The sequence below is a fragment of the Lichenostomus cassidix genome, chromosome 2, assembly GCF_008360975.1.
Source record: "Lichenostomus cassidix isolate B80296 chromosome 2, HeHo_3.0, whole genome shotgun sequence".
Taxonomy (NCBI): Eukaryota; Metazoa; Chordata; class Aves; order Passeriformes; family Meliphagidae; genus Lichenostomus; species Lichenostomus cassidix.
In genome coordinates this window covers 82,112,541-82,126,578 of record NC_139482.1, presented here as the reverse complement: position 1 = coordinate 82,126,578, position 14,038 = coordinate 82,112,541, and the positions used below count along the sequence as shown (strand labels likewise).

General features: G+C 36.7%; 1 protein-coding gene across 1 annotated transcript in view; it reads right to left on the bottom strand.

Annotated features, from left to right (window-relative positions):
- Window positions 1-5,231: 5,231 nt before the first annotated feature.
- Window positions 5,232-14,038, bottom strand: part of LOC146441689 (ATP-binding cassette sub-family A member 13-like) — a 141,441-nt gene continuing 132,634 nt past the window's right edge. Inside the window, exons 42-44 of the mRNA XM_085052185.1 lie at window positions 9,132-9,237; window positions 8,187-8,324; window positions 5,232-6,664 (exon numbers count right to left, since the gene is read on the bottom strand). Of these exons, the coding sequence (XP_084908311.1) occupies window positions 6,575-6,664; window positions 8,187-8,324; window positions 9,132-9,237 (334 nt within the window). The 3' untranslated portion in view covers window positions 5,232-6,574. The remainder of the gene's footprint in view (window positions 6,665-8,186; window positions 8,325-9,131; window positions 9,238-14,038) is intronic.

The window sequence follows — 14,038 nt, the reverse complement described above, 5'->3', positions numbered from 1 at the left end:
GGAGACCTCATAGCAACCTTCCAGTAGCTGAAGGGGGCCTACAAGGGGTCTACTCTTCATCAGAAACTGGAGTGATGGACCAAAGGGAATGGTTTCAGACTGAAAGAATAGGTTTAGATTAGGTATTAGGAAGAAATTCTTTACTGTGTGGGTGGTGGGCACCAGAGTAGGTTGCCCAAAGAAGCCATAGATGCCCCATCCCTGCAGGTTTTCAAGTGTGGCTTGAGTGTGGCTCTGAGCCACCTGGTCTAGTGGAAGGTGTCCCTGTCCATGGCAGGGGGGCTGGACAATATTTAAGGTCCCTTCCAAACCATTTTATGATTCTAAGATGCCAGATAAGTGCAAGTGTGAGATCTGGTACTGAGCAGGGTAGAAGCAAGACATCATCAATGTCTTTGTACTCTCTGAGAGTACTAAATTTATTTAGAGAAAATTCTCTGATGATTTAGCAGGAGTGAAACAGAAAAAGTCCCAACTGTTCAGTACTCCCTAAAATGACAATTTAAGGGAAGCTTTTTGCATCCAACATCTGGCAACCAGTATAGTGAGCAAAAGGCAAAACATCTACCAGGGAAACATTTTCTTCAGATGCTGAGGCTATTTCAGCTGGTATTTATTTAAAGACCTGTGTAACACAGTACCAAAAAACCATGAAGTGAGCTGTCACTTGATGGCAAGGGGTAAATGCCAAAGCCTGAAAACAATGATTGATAAGAATCTACTAGAAGAAGAATAATCTTGAGCAAAGTCCTAGCAAATGCATACTTGGTGCAGACTAAATCTCATCCTTCCTGAAAACTTATGGCAGTTTCTCTGCTCCATCTGTATATGTGCAGACACAGGTATTTATAAGGGAGTAAGGCTCACAATGAGAAACTTTTCAGTTCTTCCTGCAGTCAATACCTCAAAGCAGTTAAAAAGAGGACTCTTCACACTTTGTAGAAACATGCACCCTTCAGGTACTGAGTCACAGAGTCTGCTGTTAGTCTCCATCCCTAAATTCAGACACAAAGCAGATCTTCAGTGCTCCCGCTATTCTCAGGTGAAGGTTATGGGTTAAAGCTAACCTGTGCATTTCACAACTAGAAATATATAACTATGGACACCTTCATTTGCACTTTGATTTAAGGTAGAAGTCTATATAGTATACGCAAAGAACAACTCAATTTCTAAAATATTTCTGTAAAGACTATTTTCAAAATTTACTTTAATATTTTATACATAGAAATACTTAAATACTTCTATGTTATCCATTTGCTGGACATCCAGAAAATCTGTTTTTGACTGCACAGCTCGCAAAGACCTCCCAATATAATTTAATGCATTAACTTTTATTACCAGTTCATCTAAAACGTGGGTAGTAAAAAAAACAAAGAGACTAATAAATGACCAGCATGTAAACAGTCTCAGCTCTGGGCCATAAATAAGCACTTTCAGCATGTAGCTGGCCACTGACAAGTGCCATTTCTAATAATCACTAAGTTAAATTTGAAAGGGAAAATAAACCCCAAAAATACAACACTTCAGCATGCTGTGCATGACCTTGATTCTTACCTTTCACATACTGACAGCACTCTCTTAGCTAGATTCGACCTATTTTGTATTCACACATTGCTAACAGAATTATTTATAATACTAGACTTCTAAGAAAACATTGCCAGGTTGTCCTTAGTAGACAATTATTATTAGCTACAAAGTATTAGATGACCACAACTCCTCAGCTAGATCATTACATGCATATTCCATTTGATTCAGCATAAATGTCACATGCTCCATCACTCTCACCCTTAGCTATAATTATTAAAGTGTTAAGAACCAGTTCTCAATAAAGTCTGAGGAAAAAACCACCTTGGGTCTGGTTATTGCATATAGTCAGGTAAGTAGAGCAAGAATTAAGAGTGATATAAAAATGGTATATAGAATAAAGTTTGCATTTCTCTGTTTCAGCAAAAGATAAAGTAGAAAGTGTTTCTGATACTTTTCTTGAATTACATGCATTACACTTTATTATTAACCAGCATTTATTGCCTCAGTGGAAGGGTGACAGACTCCTGTTTGATCTTACCTTATACCACAGCATGTTAGAGGATCCTACCTTTTCCTGCTGGGCACCTCACAGCCAGTTAATCCCAAAACACTTCTTTAAATTGCCCATGGCATGAACAGGCAGCAAAATTAAGTATGTATGGTGTTCATGGCTGGAATAAATCAGCATCACATGGGAATCTCACCTATTGACTTTTGCTTATGTAGCTTGTATTTCCTTTTATCTCCATTAGTATTTCGTGGAAAGCAGATATGAACCTCGGTTCTTTGATCAGCCTAAGCTGAAGATGTGCATACACCTCTGCAGTGCAGACTCTGATCATGGTTTTTTCAGGGCCTTTGTGAAAGGAGTCAGAATTTATCCCAGCACATAGTTTCAAGTAGCCATAGGCATGAGGGCACTGCTGGAGCAATGTTCACCATGATAGAAAAATTTCATAAAGAAGAAAGATGCTTTGATTTCTTTCAGTGATCCATACCATTATTCAGCATGGAGAATTAATCTGCTAAACCATTCAGCAGTACCTGGCCTGTTGATAGCAGCAAATTGCTGCTTTCTGTGCAAGGATGAGACAGCAGTGATTTCTGCTCTGTACCTGCTGCCCACCCCCATCACACCTGCAACAGCATCAGCTCTACTTGTAATGTAAGGATCTAAAACACAACTCAGGAAGCATTTTCTCTTTAGCTGTTGTAGGTCTGAGCTAGTCAGCTCTCCATCACTTCAAGTAGGATATTTTTGCTGCTAGCTTTGATCTCCCTATTCTTGAGCAAGAAAAACTGAAAATGCTGACATAAAAAGATTAGGTCATATTAAACTGAATCAAAGAAAGTGTCAGCTTTACTGCTTACTAGGAGAAGACCAGGAAAGCAATATTCTTACCTAAGCTGAGTTTGAACAGATCTAGGACTTGAGAAGTTCCAATAAGAGTCAGATTCAACTTCCAAATTTATGAGATTTCAGACCCCAGTGATTCAAATTTCACAAGGGCAAGAAAGCTCAAAAGGCACCCAATTCCTTTGCTGAAAATCATATTATACATCTTGCACTACCCTGGGCAAAATTTATCATCTGTGGTCATGACTGAACCAAACTGGAGAAATAAGTTCTTTCTTTCCAGAAGAAAAATCTGTACAGAAATTTAATATGCAGCTATATTCAGCCATATTCAAAGTGATAACCTGTGAGTTTTCCCATCCTGCTCACTGCTACCATCACCACTAAACCTCCACTGAATTTGTGATACTTTGATTAAAGGTTCAGACCCATTATTTATTTTTGGTCACATCGTTCTATAACTGTACAAAAATTAAAAGAGGGCCTGAAACAATCTGCTCAAAGGTTGGCCAAAGCCCTTCTTTTGACTTAGGCAGTAGAATAGTCCCTTAAAAGTATGAATATCATCTTCCCAGTTTTGGTGTTGAGCAATTCAGATATTCGATTGCTTTTGTAATTTTGAGCTTAATTCTAATTTATCATTCAGGGTGAAGGGCTTACTTTCATAGTCAGAGAAAGTTTCAGCTGAAATAAAATGAAACTTTCCTAACAAGAATCAGACAAGAGAAGTATTGCTCAAAATCCTTAGCTGTTTGATTCCAAATCAAACACGTATCTCTTCCAAAAAAAGAGATATTTCTTCATGAATTATTAATTCAAGGATTCTTTCATCATTAATGCATAATTGACCTTTTCTATCCAGATTCGTAGTTTAGTGATTTATTTTGATAAATAAATAAATAAATAAATAAAATCTTCAAAATACTTTTGTTGAAACTTGCATACTTTTAGAAATGCTGCAAGTGTAAGAAAGGGAAAATATCCTCAGAGAGAGAGCCTAGTACACTGGCACTCAATTAGATTTTGACCTTCCTCACCCATAAAGGATTGGTAGACAGACATTGTTTGCTACTTGCCTGAATTAAATTGGGTCTCCTGAGATGCATATGAAGTAATTTAAAAAAAGAAAAACACTGTTAACTGAATTTACTCAACCATCAATCTGAAGCAAACCTTATTTACTGTATTCATCTATTAAACTAATATAATCTTTCACATTTTAATCAGAAAAAAGTGACATTTAATTAGTGTTACACAGCCAAGCCTTGAAGAAGCTCCCCTATCTGAGCACTCAGCTAGGCTACCATTTTTCAGTCTCACCACAGTGAGTCTTGTACGCTTTTATGCTTCCCTTGGTTGAAGCAAACTGCAGGACTGTTTTATTAATTCAACTGCCTGACACTCTTCCTCAGCAGGAATAAGCACTCATTTCATAATTTCATAAAAATCACCTTTTTATACACCTTTTGGCCAACCGCCTTACACTGCAAGGACTAGCACCATCTCCTTTCCCAAATCCCTAAATTTCCTTGAGTATATTTCATTTTTTGTTAAGGATTTATGATAGTTGAGACAGAGATATTAGTTTATAAAAACAAAAAAAAAAAAACACCAAAGAAAATAAATCAGTCATAATATCAACAATCTACAGATCTAGACATACCAACAAAATAAAAAAGCCAAAATCTGTGTGCATCTGACTGCCATACCTCTCCTTCTATTTTTTTTTTTCAGCTAAGCAAGAGCTATAGAAATGTTCTTCTGCTGAGTAGTTTCAGACTATGACTCAAAGATCCTTGGCTGTTTCTTGAACACTCAGTTTCTTCCATCCTGAGGTGCTGAAGTTAAACAGTCTTCAATGAAGGCATATTTTTGTTTCTGCCCAAGTTTCCCACATCTGCCTTCTTTTTACTTTCATGTCCACTATTTGTCTCACACTCTTCTTTGTAAAATTGACCTTTTTTTTTTTTTTCCCTAATTGGAGACCTCAGAAACCTTCCACCCCCAGCCTTATGCAGAAAGTAAAGACAACTGTTTTCACATCAAATATGGCCATCCCATTGTGCTATGGCATTTCTACCACAGTGGTGGCTGGTGGGGTTTAATGGTTCTTAGGTGCTTTGGGTCTTGAGGAGCTTGGCAGAGTTCTGATATTAGGCAGCAGGCTGTATACACCAAGCCACTCTCACAATAAAAACACTCATAAGCTCGCTCACTCTAACCCATATGTACATCCAGACAAAGCCTGTAAATCATCAGGGGTTTATTTATTTTTCAAGGACTTAATTTCAGTTTTATAAAAATAGGCAACCTGAATTTCTGATTTTAAAAGAGCATAATGGGCCAAAGCAGCACAAGCAAATAAAGCCTCAATAAACAGTCTTCTGAGTCAGCTTGCAAAGCCTAAAACACAAATATATATTTTTTAATATTTCATCATTGTACAGCAGGGAATTATAGCAGCAGCACAGCAACACTGGCCATTTAAAATCATATTGTTCCATCTCCAAGTGAACTTACCTCTTCCCTGCCCACCCAAAATCATATTGCAGCAATTAACTTCTAAGTCATGGTTCTACAATTTCAGCTATTTGACAGCGTAGTCCAATAAAAGTGGCATGAGCTAATTTGATAGGAGCCTCAAAGACTTGTTTTGGATGAGGCAGCCACTTACCAAAAAAAAAAAAAAAAATCATGTTTTTTTTCTCCAAGCACAATATGCAAGGAGTTTTTTTTCATTAAATGTTCACTTATTTTACCCAAGTATAGGCTGAAGACTGTGGCCTTATCTGAAGTATGCAGCATCATAATATATTTATTGAGAAGTTTATTGATTACTGTCTCAATGTTTATCTTATCTTCCTTTAACAATCCCATTAAATAGCATTTTGACATTCTTTTTGAAAAAAATGAAAAGGAAATAAAAAGATGAGAAAAACAAAATAGGTCATTAAAAAGGTACTTGAGAATAGTTCCAGCAGCAACATGCAGGCTTAGGGGAAAGCTCATTGTCAAGTATGATTTATGAAAATTTGTTAAATTTACTTAAGATAACTAGGAGGCAGACTAGGCTAGAACACTAATAACCTCTTTAACATAAAGCCTTATGGAATACAGTGCATCCTTTTTACAATAAAAAGGCTAATTTAGCTTGTCACAACACAGAACTAAATTAATAGGGAAGTCGAAAGGCTCTCAATTTGTGTGATTATATAAAAATATTGGGTGATAGTCAAGCTATTGCTACCATTCAATTGTTTTTCTTGCCTTATCATGTAAAAATTAGATATTGCATGCATGTAGTCATACTGTATGTATGAAAGTACTGTAGTCAAACAAATGCAGAGCCACCACAAAAACCAAAAACCAACTATGCACTGACATTTCCGATCAGCCTTTTTTTTTTCTCTGCAATAATGAAGCCATTTGTATTTCACAATTCCAGTTAAATTAAAAAAGCATTACTTTCTAACAGATTTTTGATCCACATGTAATCAGTTTCTTGATTAACCAAGAACTGGTACCATTCCTTCTGTCCTACAGATGAAAACTCACCTCTACTTCTACTATTTGTTTCTCATACTCAAATTTTTCACAGCTGAAAAGTTATTGCATGTAATTTGTGTGTATCTATATGCAAACACACACACACACACATATGTTATGTAGAAGCTGTATCCCGTTCTGAGCCTAGACTGGGAGATGATCATGATGAACAACAGGAGATCCTTGTAAGGAATGGGAGACTCCTTGTTGCTGTGTAGCAAAATTAATGAATACCTGTAAGACATGATAAAAAGTAGGATTTTCAAAATAACAGTAATTGAATCCAGACTTTAGGGACATAGGTAACGATTTATTTAGCTGCTCTCCTAAGTTTTTTGACAAAATAATTAACAACTTACATTGAGGGAATAGTTCTAAAAATATGTTTAGACTCTAAACATATGAGTTTATGTCTAAAATAAATAAAATATGTTTAACTCTAGACATAATCTCTCTTTCCCTTTCCACCTAGAACTGGGGTTGATAAATGACAAAAATTATGGTAAAATGAGTTACTGAGACATGAAAGTTACATGTTATTGCTGCACAAGTTAATGGGAAGCAATTGTTTTAATTGTCTTTGAATGACATACCTCAAGAATCTGAGTCAGTTGTTTCTGCCAATATATATTACAGATGAGGGTCCAAATATTTCAAGGTAAAAGCATACTGCTGATTTAACAATTAATGTGCCGCCTTGATTTGTTTTGGCTTTTTTTAAAAAACAGGTCTTACTACGGAAAGGCTTGTTTCATTTTAAATTACACAACTATTTCACAGCAAGGAATGTAAAGGGGAAAAATGGCTATTCTTTATTCAAATGATCCTCTTCATATGCAAACAAACTTAGGGTGTATTATAAGTGTATTTGTTACTGTGAAGAAATATTTTTCTGTTTAAAACTGACACTCAGTCAAGGAGAGAAAGCAGTGGCAGGTGACCAAGGTGATGCATCACAATGAATAATGGAGAGGAAGTAAACCTGAGTGAACAATGCCTGAAGAAACAGGCTGAAATTATCTTATATGCAGCCATTCAGTGATGGATCATTTACAAGTAGTTAGTAGACCAGTACAGAGGAGAACACTTCAATAATGATTTGCACATGGGAAAAAGGAACAAGTGCACACAATCAATCATAGAAAATTAATATTTTGACTAGATGTGGCTCTTGGTTTGTAGAATGAATAACAAGCTGCATATAAACGTGCTGTAACACATCACAATCACCCAGAAATCCCATGCTTGCCATCAATGTGCTCTTCCTTTTCTCACAATAGGATTACACAGTCTTTAGCAGTCAGATCTCTTCTGTCTGCTTGTGCACTTAAAATTCTCAAAGGAAAATGTTTTGAAAGTCTAAGGTTTATCATGATTTACAGAAACTGGTTCAGCCTTTTCAAGGACATTCATAAGATCCCAAATTTTGGATAGTGGAGGCGGCAGTTCACAGTCCCACCTTGTCATCCTGCACAGCTCCAGATGCATCTAAGCACATATTATGCTTGTGCACACTACAAGTATGTGACTTGCTGTGATGCTTTTACTATTCTCACCTTCAGTGTAAAAACAGTGTGGGTCATGGAATTACTGTGTGACCTGAGATGGCCTGGAACAGCTGGAGTATTGCATATATTCAGGTAACCCAGCAAATGACAGCATATTTTACCATATCAATAACCACTATACACAGCATGTTTAGACAAAAAAAAAAGTATGGGGGCTGGGAAGAGAAGAAAGAAAAATAATTAAATACCTGCTCTAATGTGGTTTGGCTAATGGAGTAGTGTTTGATTTGAAGAAACACTTTGTGATTCTCTAGGACTCTGAAGAGCTCTGCTAAGCATCCCTGACTTCGTGGTACGTGGTACTCAAGCAGGTTAAGATGTTGTCCCTGAAAACAAGCAAAAATTACAAAACAGACAAAAGTGAATGTACATTGTGATGAAGCTACAGTTGCTTATAATCATCCTAACATATTTTGTCTATGTTCATAGCAAAAAGAGCAGCTCATACTCAGCACAAATTTTGTGTGTGTTCTGAGGTGACAATTTATAAATCCCACAAAATATATGCAAATTTAAGACAATTTTAATCCAACTTGCTAGTGCTGCTACAGTGCAGCCTGGGAAAAGGCTGAGCATATACAGACCCACACCTGTCTGAGCTCGGAACAGACACACAAAGAGGTTCATATATAAGATAGACATTGCTTTCCATTACTCTATTCCTAAACACAGTAAAAGTCTTTGAGAGTTTTTATTGAAATGTAATTGCTACAGATCTTTTATAGGGCTTTGTATTAAATCAAAGAATCTCAGTAAAGGCTGAGACTTATCAACTCTGGACCTTATCAGAAAACAATCAAAGAAAATACTCTCAGTGACTACATTGTCATCCTACCTCAGGTGAACACAAATTTGAGTTCACCTTCACCAATGATAAAAGCAAAAGGAAATTTCCACTCAGAGAAAAGGCCTTTCCATTTACATTGCCAAAATGCCTGTTTGGAGTTCATTTAATCAACATCACAAGTCCAATTTTTATGAAACACTTAACAGAAAAATAAAATGGATATTCATGTGTACTTTTCTCAAAAAGATCAATATGTCCAAACGTAAAAATTCAAACATGTGTGTACTGTTCTTACCAGCCCCAAATTAATCCTGCCATATACTACAACAAGGAGTTTTAGCTGTACCTTAAACTCTGTTCCAGGAAAATGCAGTTGCAGACAGTCCAAAATCATTGTCTGATAACTTATTTCTTTGTTAAGCCAAACCTTAACAGAATAACCATCTCCAAACCTGGGAATGAGACACAGAAACATAAATCCATGAAGACAACCTGAAGACAAGAAGAACATTTTTTTCATTGATTTACCTATTATTATATCAAATATCATGTATGCCTACTGAATTATGACTGTAATTTTACTATTATGCTTTTGAACAACAGAATTTCAACGAGAAAGTTGTAAAATTAATGCTAACAGAGACCAAAACCATGTTATGCCTAATTTTAGTTACTACAGGGTGTTTCACAATCCTACATACCTGAATTTACATTAAGTAAACTATGCTTTAATTCTTATATTGCTTTGAGTGATCAGCACAAAGCTATGAAGATTATGAATCACATATACAGAAAAAGAAAAAAATACTTTAACTTTTCTAATGAGAAAAATGGGCATGTAGCACTATTTTTCAACCATTAATAAAACTGCACATTCAAAAGCAGATTTCAGCAGTGTGAGTACAATGGTGTTTTACAGATATGCAAAGGGGAGTGTGGGAATATTTAGGGAGATGGCAAGGTTAACAAATTTTCTTTGCCTCTATGACCATGCAAACTCTCTCAGTATAATTTAGGTAATGAACTTCTCTTTCTCAACACAAATGCGATAAAAGTTAAGTACAGGCAATCTAACCAACACTATATATTTTATTACCTTTACTCACTGTTGATAATTATTTGGGAAAGTTGCAATAAACCAGTGAACACTGAAATGACAACCATGTTCTTATACACATTTCTTAAGCAATGGAAGTTGTGCTGCACCAGTCCCCAAACTGGGATGCACGGGCAGAGCTCAGCAGAGACATGGGGCAAAAAAGGACAGTGCTGTGCCCTTTCCCTCCTCTGCAGCTACAGGTACTCCTCCCTTTGGGTTCTTCTTGGTTAATAGCTAGGGAAAGACACCAGCAGGAGCCACATCAGCAGAGCTTCCCACTGCCACTGCTGTTCCCTGTTGCCTGTGAACAATGGAAAGGCAAAGCTGAAAGGGAGCTTGAACAGCACTGTCCATGTCTCTCCAGAAACCTGTCACTTCCTCTGTCATCCCACTGACCACGACACCCGCATCCTTCATTCTAGCATGACTCCCTTTTCTTCATTCTACAGTGTCACAATTATTCATTGCCAAATCCTTTATTGAAGTGGTTTGGCTCCTAGTGATTACCTCTGTAGTATTCCCTCGTGCCAAAACCCTCCTCTCTCCTGTCTTTCCTGTGTACAACTCAAGATTCAGGGCAGCAGCTGGGTTAATTTGGTCTGACTGGTGAGAGGCACATTTTCATGTCATCAAAGCAGAGGATATTATCACAGCACACTCTAAAATGTTGTCCTATTCCAGTACATAAAAAACTGTCTACAGATTATCAAACAAAAGGTAATAAAAAATATAGAGTCATTTTGAGATACATGTCCAGTTTAACCAGTGCATGAGTGATTCCCAAAAAAATATTCCACATGAAATATCACATATTCCTCACCTGTAATAATTATATAGCAATGTAAGGGCATTGACTTTTATTTTGCATTGGATCAGAACCTCTACTGTTATAAACTAGTCAATTGATTTCAGAGCACTACAAGTTTCCACAATGAAAAAAAAAGACTGCAGATTTTATTTTATTAAGAATTTCACGAGTTCAAAATATAATTTCCAAGAATCTCAAACAAAAATCCTATTTTTTCATGTAGCATAAAACAGTGGCAGCTTCTGCATAAAAATGAAAAACCCCATTACAGATAAATTAGCACAGGGCTTTTTAGTCTTTGGTTGGTTTGTGGGGTTTTTTGTGGGTTGCTTTTTTGTTTTTGGGCTTTTATCTTTGATTAGGTTTTGTTTTGTTTCTTTTTTATTGTAGTAAATGCAACCCCTGAACCTCTTGAAATGGAGTAAGAAACTCCCTGATGCAGTGTCCTTTCTGTTGGTTCCTTGAGGATGTTTCATCAACTAAACTGTATTGAGTCCAAACTGCAGGGTACTAAATATTTACTGGACAGTATAGCCTGACAGATGAGCAGTGCTGATACATCAAAGAGATCCAGAATTAGGTGGAACCCAAAGCAGTGTCTGGCAGATTTGCTTTGCAATGATTTACTGAGACATAAATAGATCTCTAATTAAATGTTTTAAATGCATAGCATCATCCTTGAAAAAAATACATGTGACAATAAAAAAAGTTGTTACAAAGATGGATATAGTTAACAAGGGTATTCAATTTAGTTGACAGCTAACCTAAGGCAACATTTTACAAGAGATCATTGATTCTGATCAGTTTTCTGGCATTTCTCTACAACCACCATTTAATTACAGTTTGAAAAATGCTGGCTTATGGAGACATTCAACAGTCTCATAAAATGAAATTGCTGTATGCAATGAAGATTCCAAAGAAAATGAATCAAAATTCTGATTAGCAAAGACAGAGGAGTCTGTGCAACTTTGGTTTCGTTCTAAATTGTGAAGGACATAAATGCCAGCATGGCACCAATAAAAAGCTCTAAAATATTTTCTTCTTTTGGCTAGTCAAATTATGATGCTTCTATACCTTGATTTTATACTTTGCTTTAGTGCAAGACTCCCCATATAGAGTAAGCTGATCAACAATAAACGTTTCCCCCGGCTATAATCAGCAAGCTGCTTTCGGCAGTGCACTGAGGCAATGGAAATTGAATTGACCATTTTTTCACTCTCTTTCCGTCTCTGATTCAGACAATATAATTAATTCAGAAACCCAAAGTGGAATTACAGAGAAAAGCACAATCTGGTTTGATTAGCTCTGTTAGGATCAAACCTTTAGCACCTGATAGTTCAAGACCTAAAGAGGAATACATTATCATTAAAATGACCTAAGCTGAGCCAGCACACTCATTCAGCAGCCATCTGCTGCAAAAGAATCATCACCTCTTCAAAGCTATCCAACACAGAACATATTTTCCACTGCCATGTTACTTTAACAACACCTGAATTTCTATTTGTGTATAAACAAACACACAAAAATACATATTCTGACAAAATAAAATATTTGTCTTCTTTCTATCCTTCCTCTTCTTCCTCAGTCAAACTAGTAGTTCATGCTCGACTGTCACCTCATTAGTGCTTCTGGGAGTATAACTTATTGGTTGTTTTTTCTGTTAAAATGCCAACATGAGACTGAAACTAAAATATAAATTCCCAAATTGACTGTAAACTAATTAACTTGAGTATTTAACAACAGCATCAGCTGCAGAAGCAGGAGCTTAGCAAGAAGTATAAGAACTTCACACTTTTAATTTACATAGGTCCTCAAGGTATCTGAGAGGCTCAGATAACCAGGAAGCAAAGGTATCATAAAATGGTAGCAAGGAATGGAACTACTTCCATACCAGGAATTACTAAATAGGCTAAAACTTTTCATCACGAAAGAAAGATGATGAGGTGGTAGAAAGGTATTTTTAGGGAGACCAGAATCATGACTAAGCAATGAAAGTAAGAAATAATTCTTGACTCACATATTTTTCATGCAAGAGCAGGGAACATTGAGTTAAATTATAGGGAAAGCAATGCCAAGTCAGTAAGATGAAGTAATCTTCCTTTCAGTACATAGGAGAACTCTACAACTCATTGACACAGGATGTGCTATATGTCAGAACTTGATATGAGTTGAGCAAGAGACCAGAAAAATTCATGGTGGGGATCCACTAACACCACCTCTGACTTGGGAAGCCTCTCAAAATGAAACGGCTGAAGGTGGTTGAATAATGTGGTAAAGTAACTTCATGTGCCTATCTTGTTCCTGTACTTTTCCCACTTGACCACTTCCAGAGAGAGAGAATACTGTGCTAACAGGTGTTTGATCTGACCTCAGGCTCCTTTTGGTATAAATATCACAAAGAGGAGGTGAGCCTCAGTCAATCACCCAAATGGTTCCTCAGTTCCCAGAGCATTTTGCAGCCCCACAGCCACCAGTACAAAAATGGATTATGTAATTCTGCTTCAGATATGTGTCTACACAAGCTCCAGTCACTCACTGGAAGAAAGTGTAACCGAATCCATACTGAAGAGCAAATCCCTCGCGTGCTTTCCTGGTGCTCTTTTAACTTTGCAAAGGCAATGGAAATGGATTTAGTGTCCCAAAGGCTGAAAATTCTCATTAATATCAAGGAGAGGAGCTGCCACTTGGAGCAGAGAAGCTTCTCAATGTTCCCTTCTGCCCATTCCTTGGAGGTCCTGGTTCATAGGTTTGAATGGGAACAAGAGACCTTGTTGAAACACAGTATCTTGTGAAACACAGCTGAACCTGCACTTGGCCACTAGGAGTCCCTAGAGGAATTAACCCAATGGGTTTAAGCTTGACCCATGAAAACATGTATTATGGGAGGGGTAAAAAAGAAAGCACATTATCAGCAGACTTTAATTTGCTTTAAAAAAACCCAAAAAAAAACAACTGTGCTTTCATTTAAAAGCCTTAGGAGTTTGCTTGATTGCAAATGAGCAAACCCAAACCTTGAAACCACTGTTTTAAGTTATGGCAGATCCAGAATAAACAGCTCATCAAAATACACTCTTCCCAAAACCTACTTACCAACTCTCTCCCAGTAAAATTGTCTGAATGTAACCTCAGGAAATTAAAAACATTGCCCCATTTCCTAACTTTGAGAATTAAGAACAGCATCTAATCACCCATATGCTTTTTTTCCCCACTAATCAAAGAGTACATTTCCTGGAGAATGTTGTGCTATATATACATACATCAAAAAATTACAGCTCACAGAAAGTTTACTGATGGAAATATAATGTGCATACTTTGTGTATGCGCTACTTTGATCAAAAGATTGCTT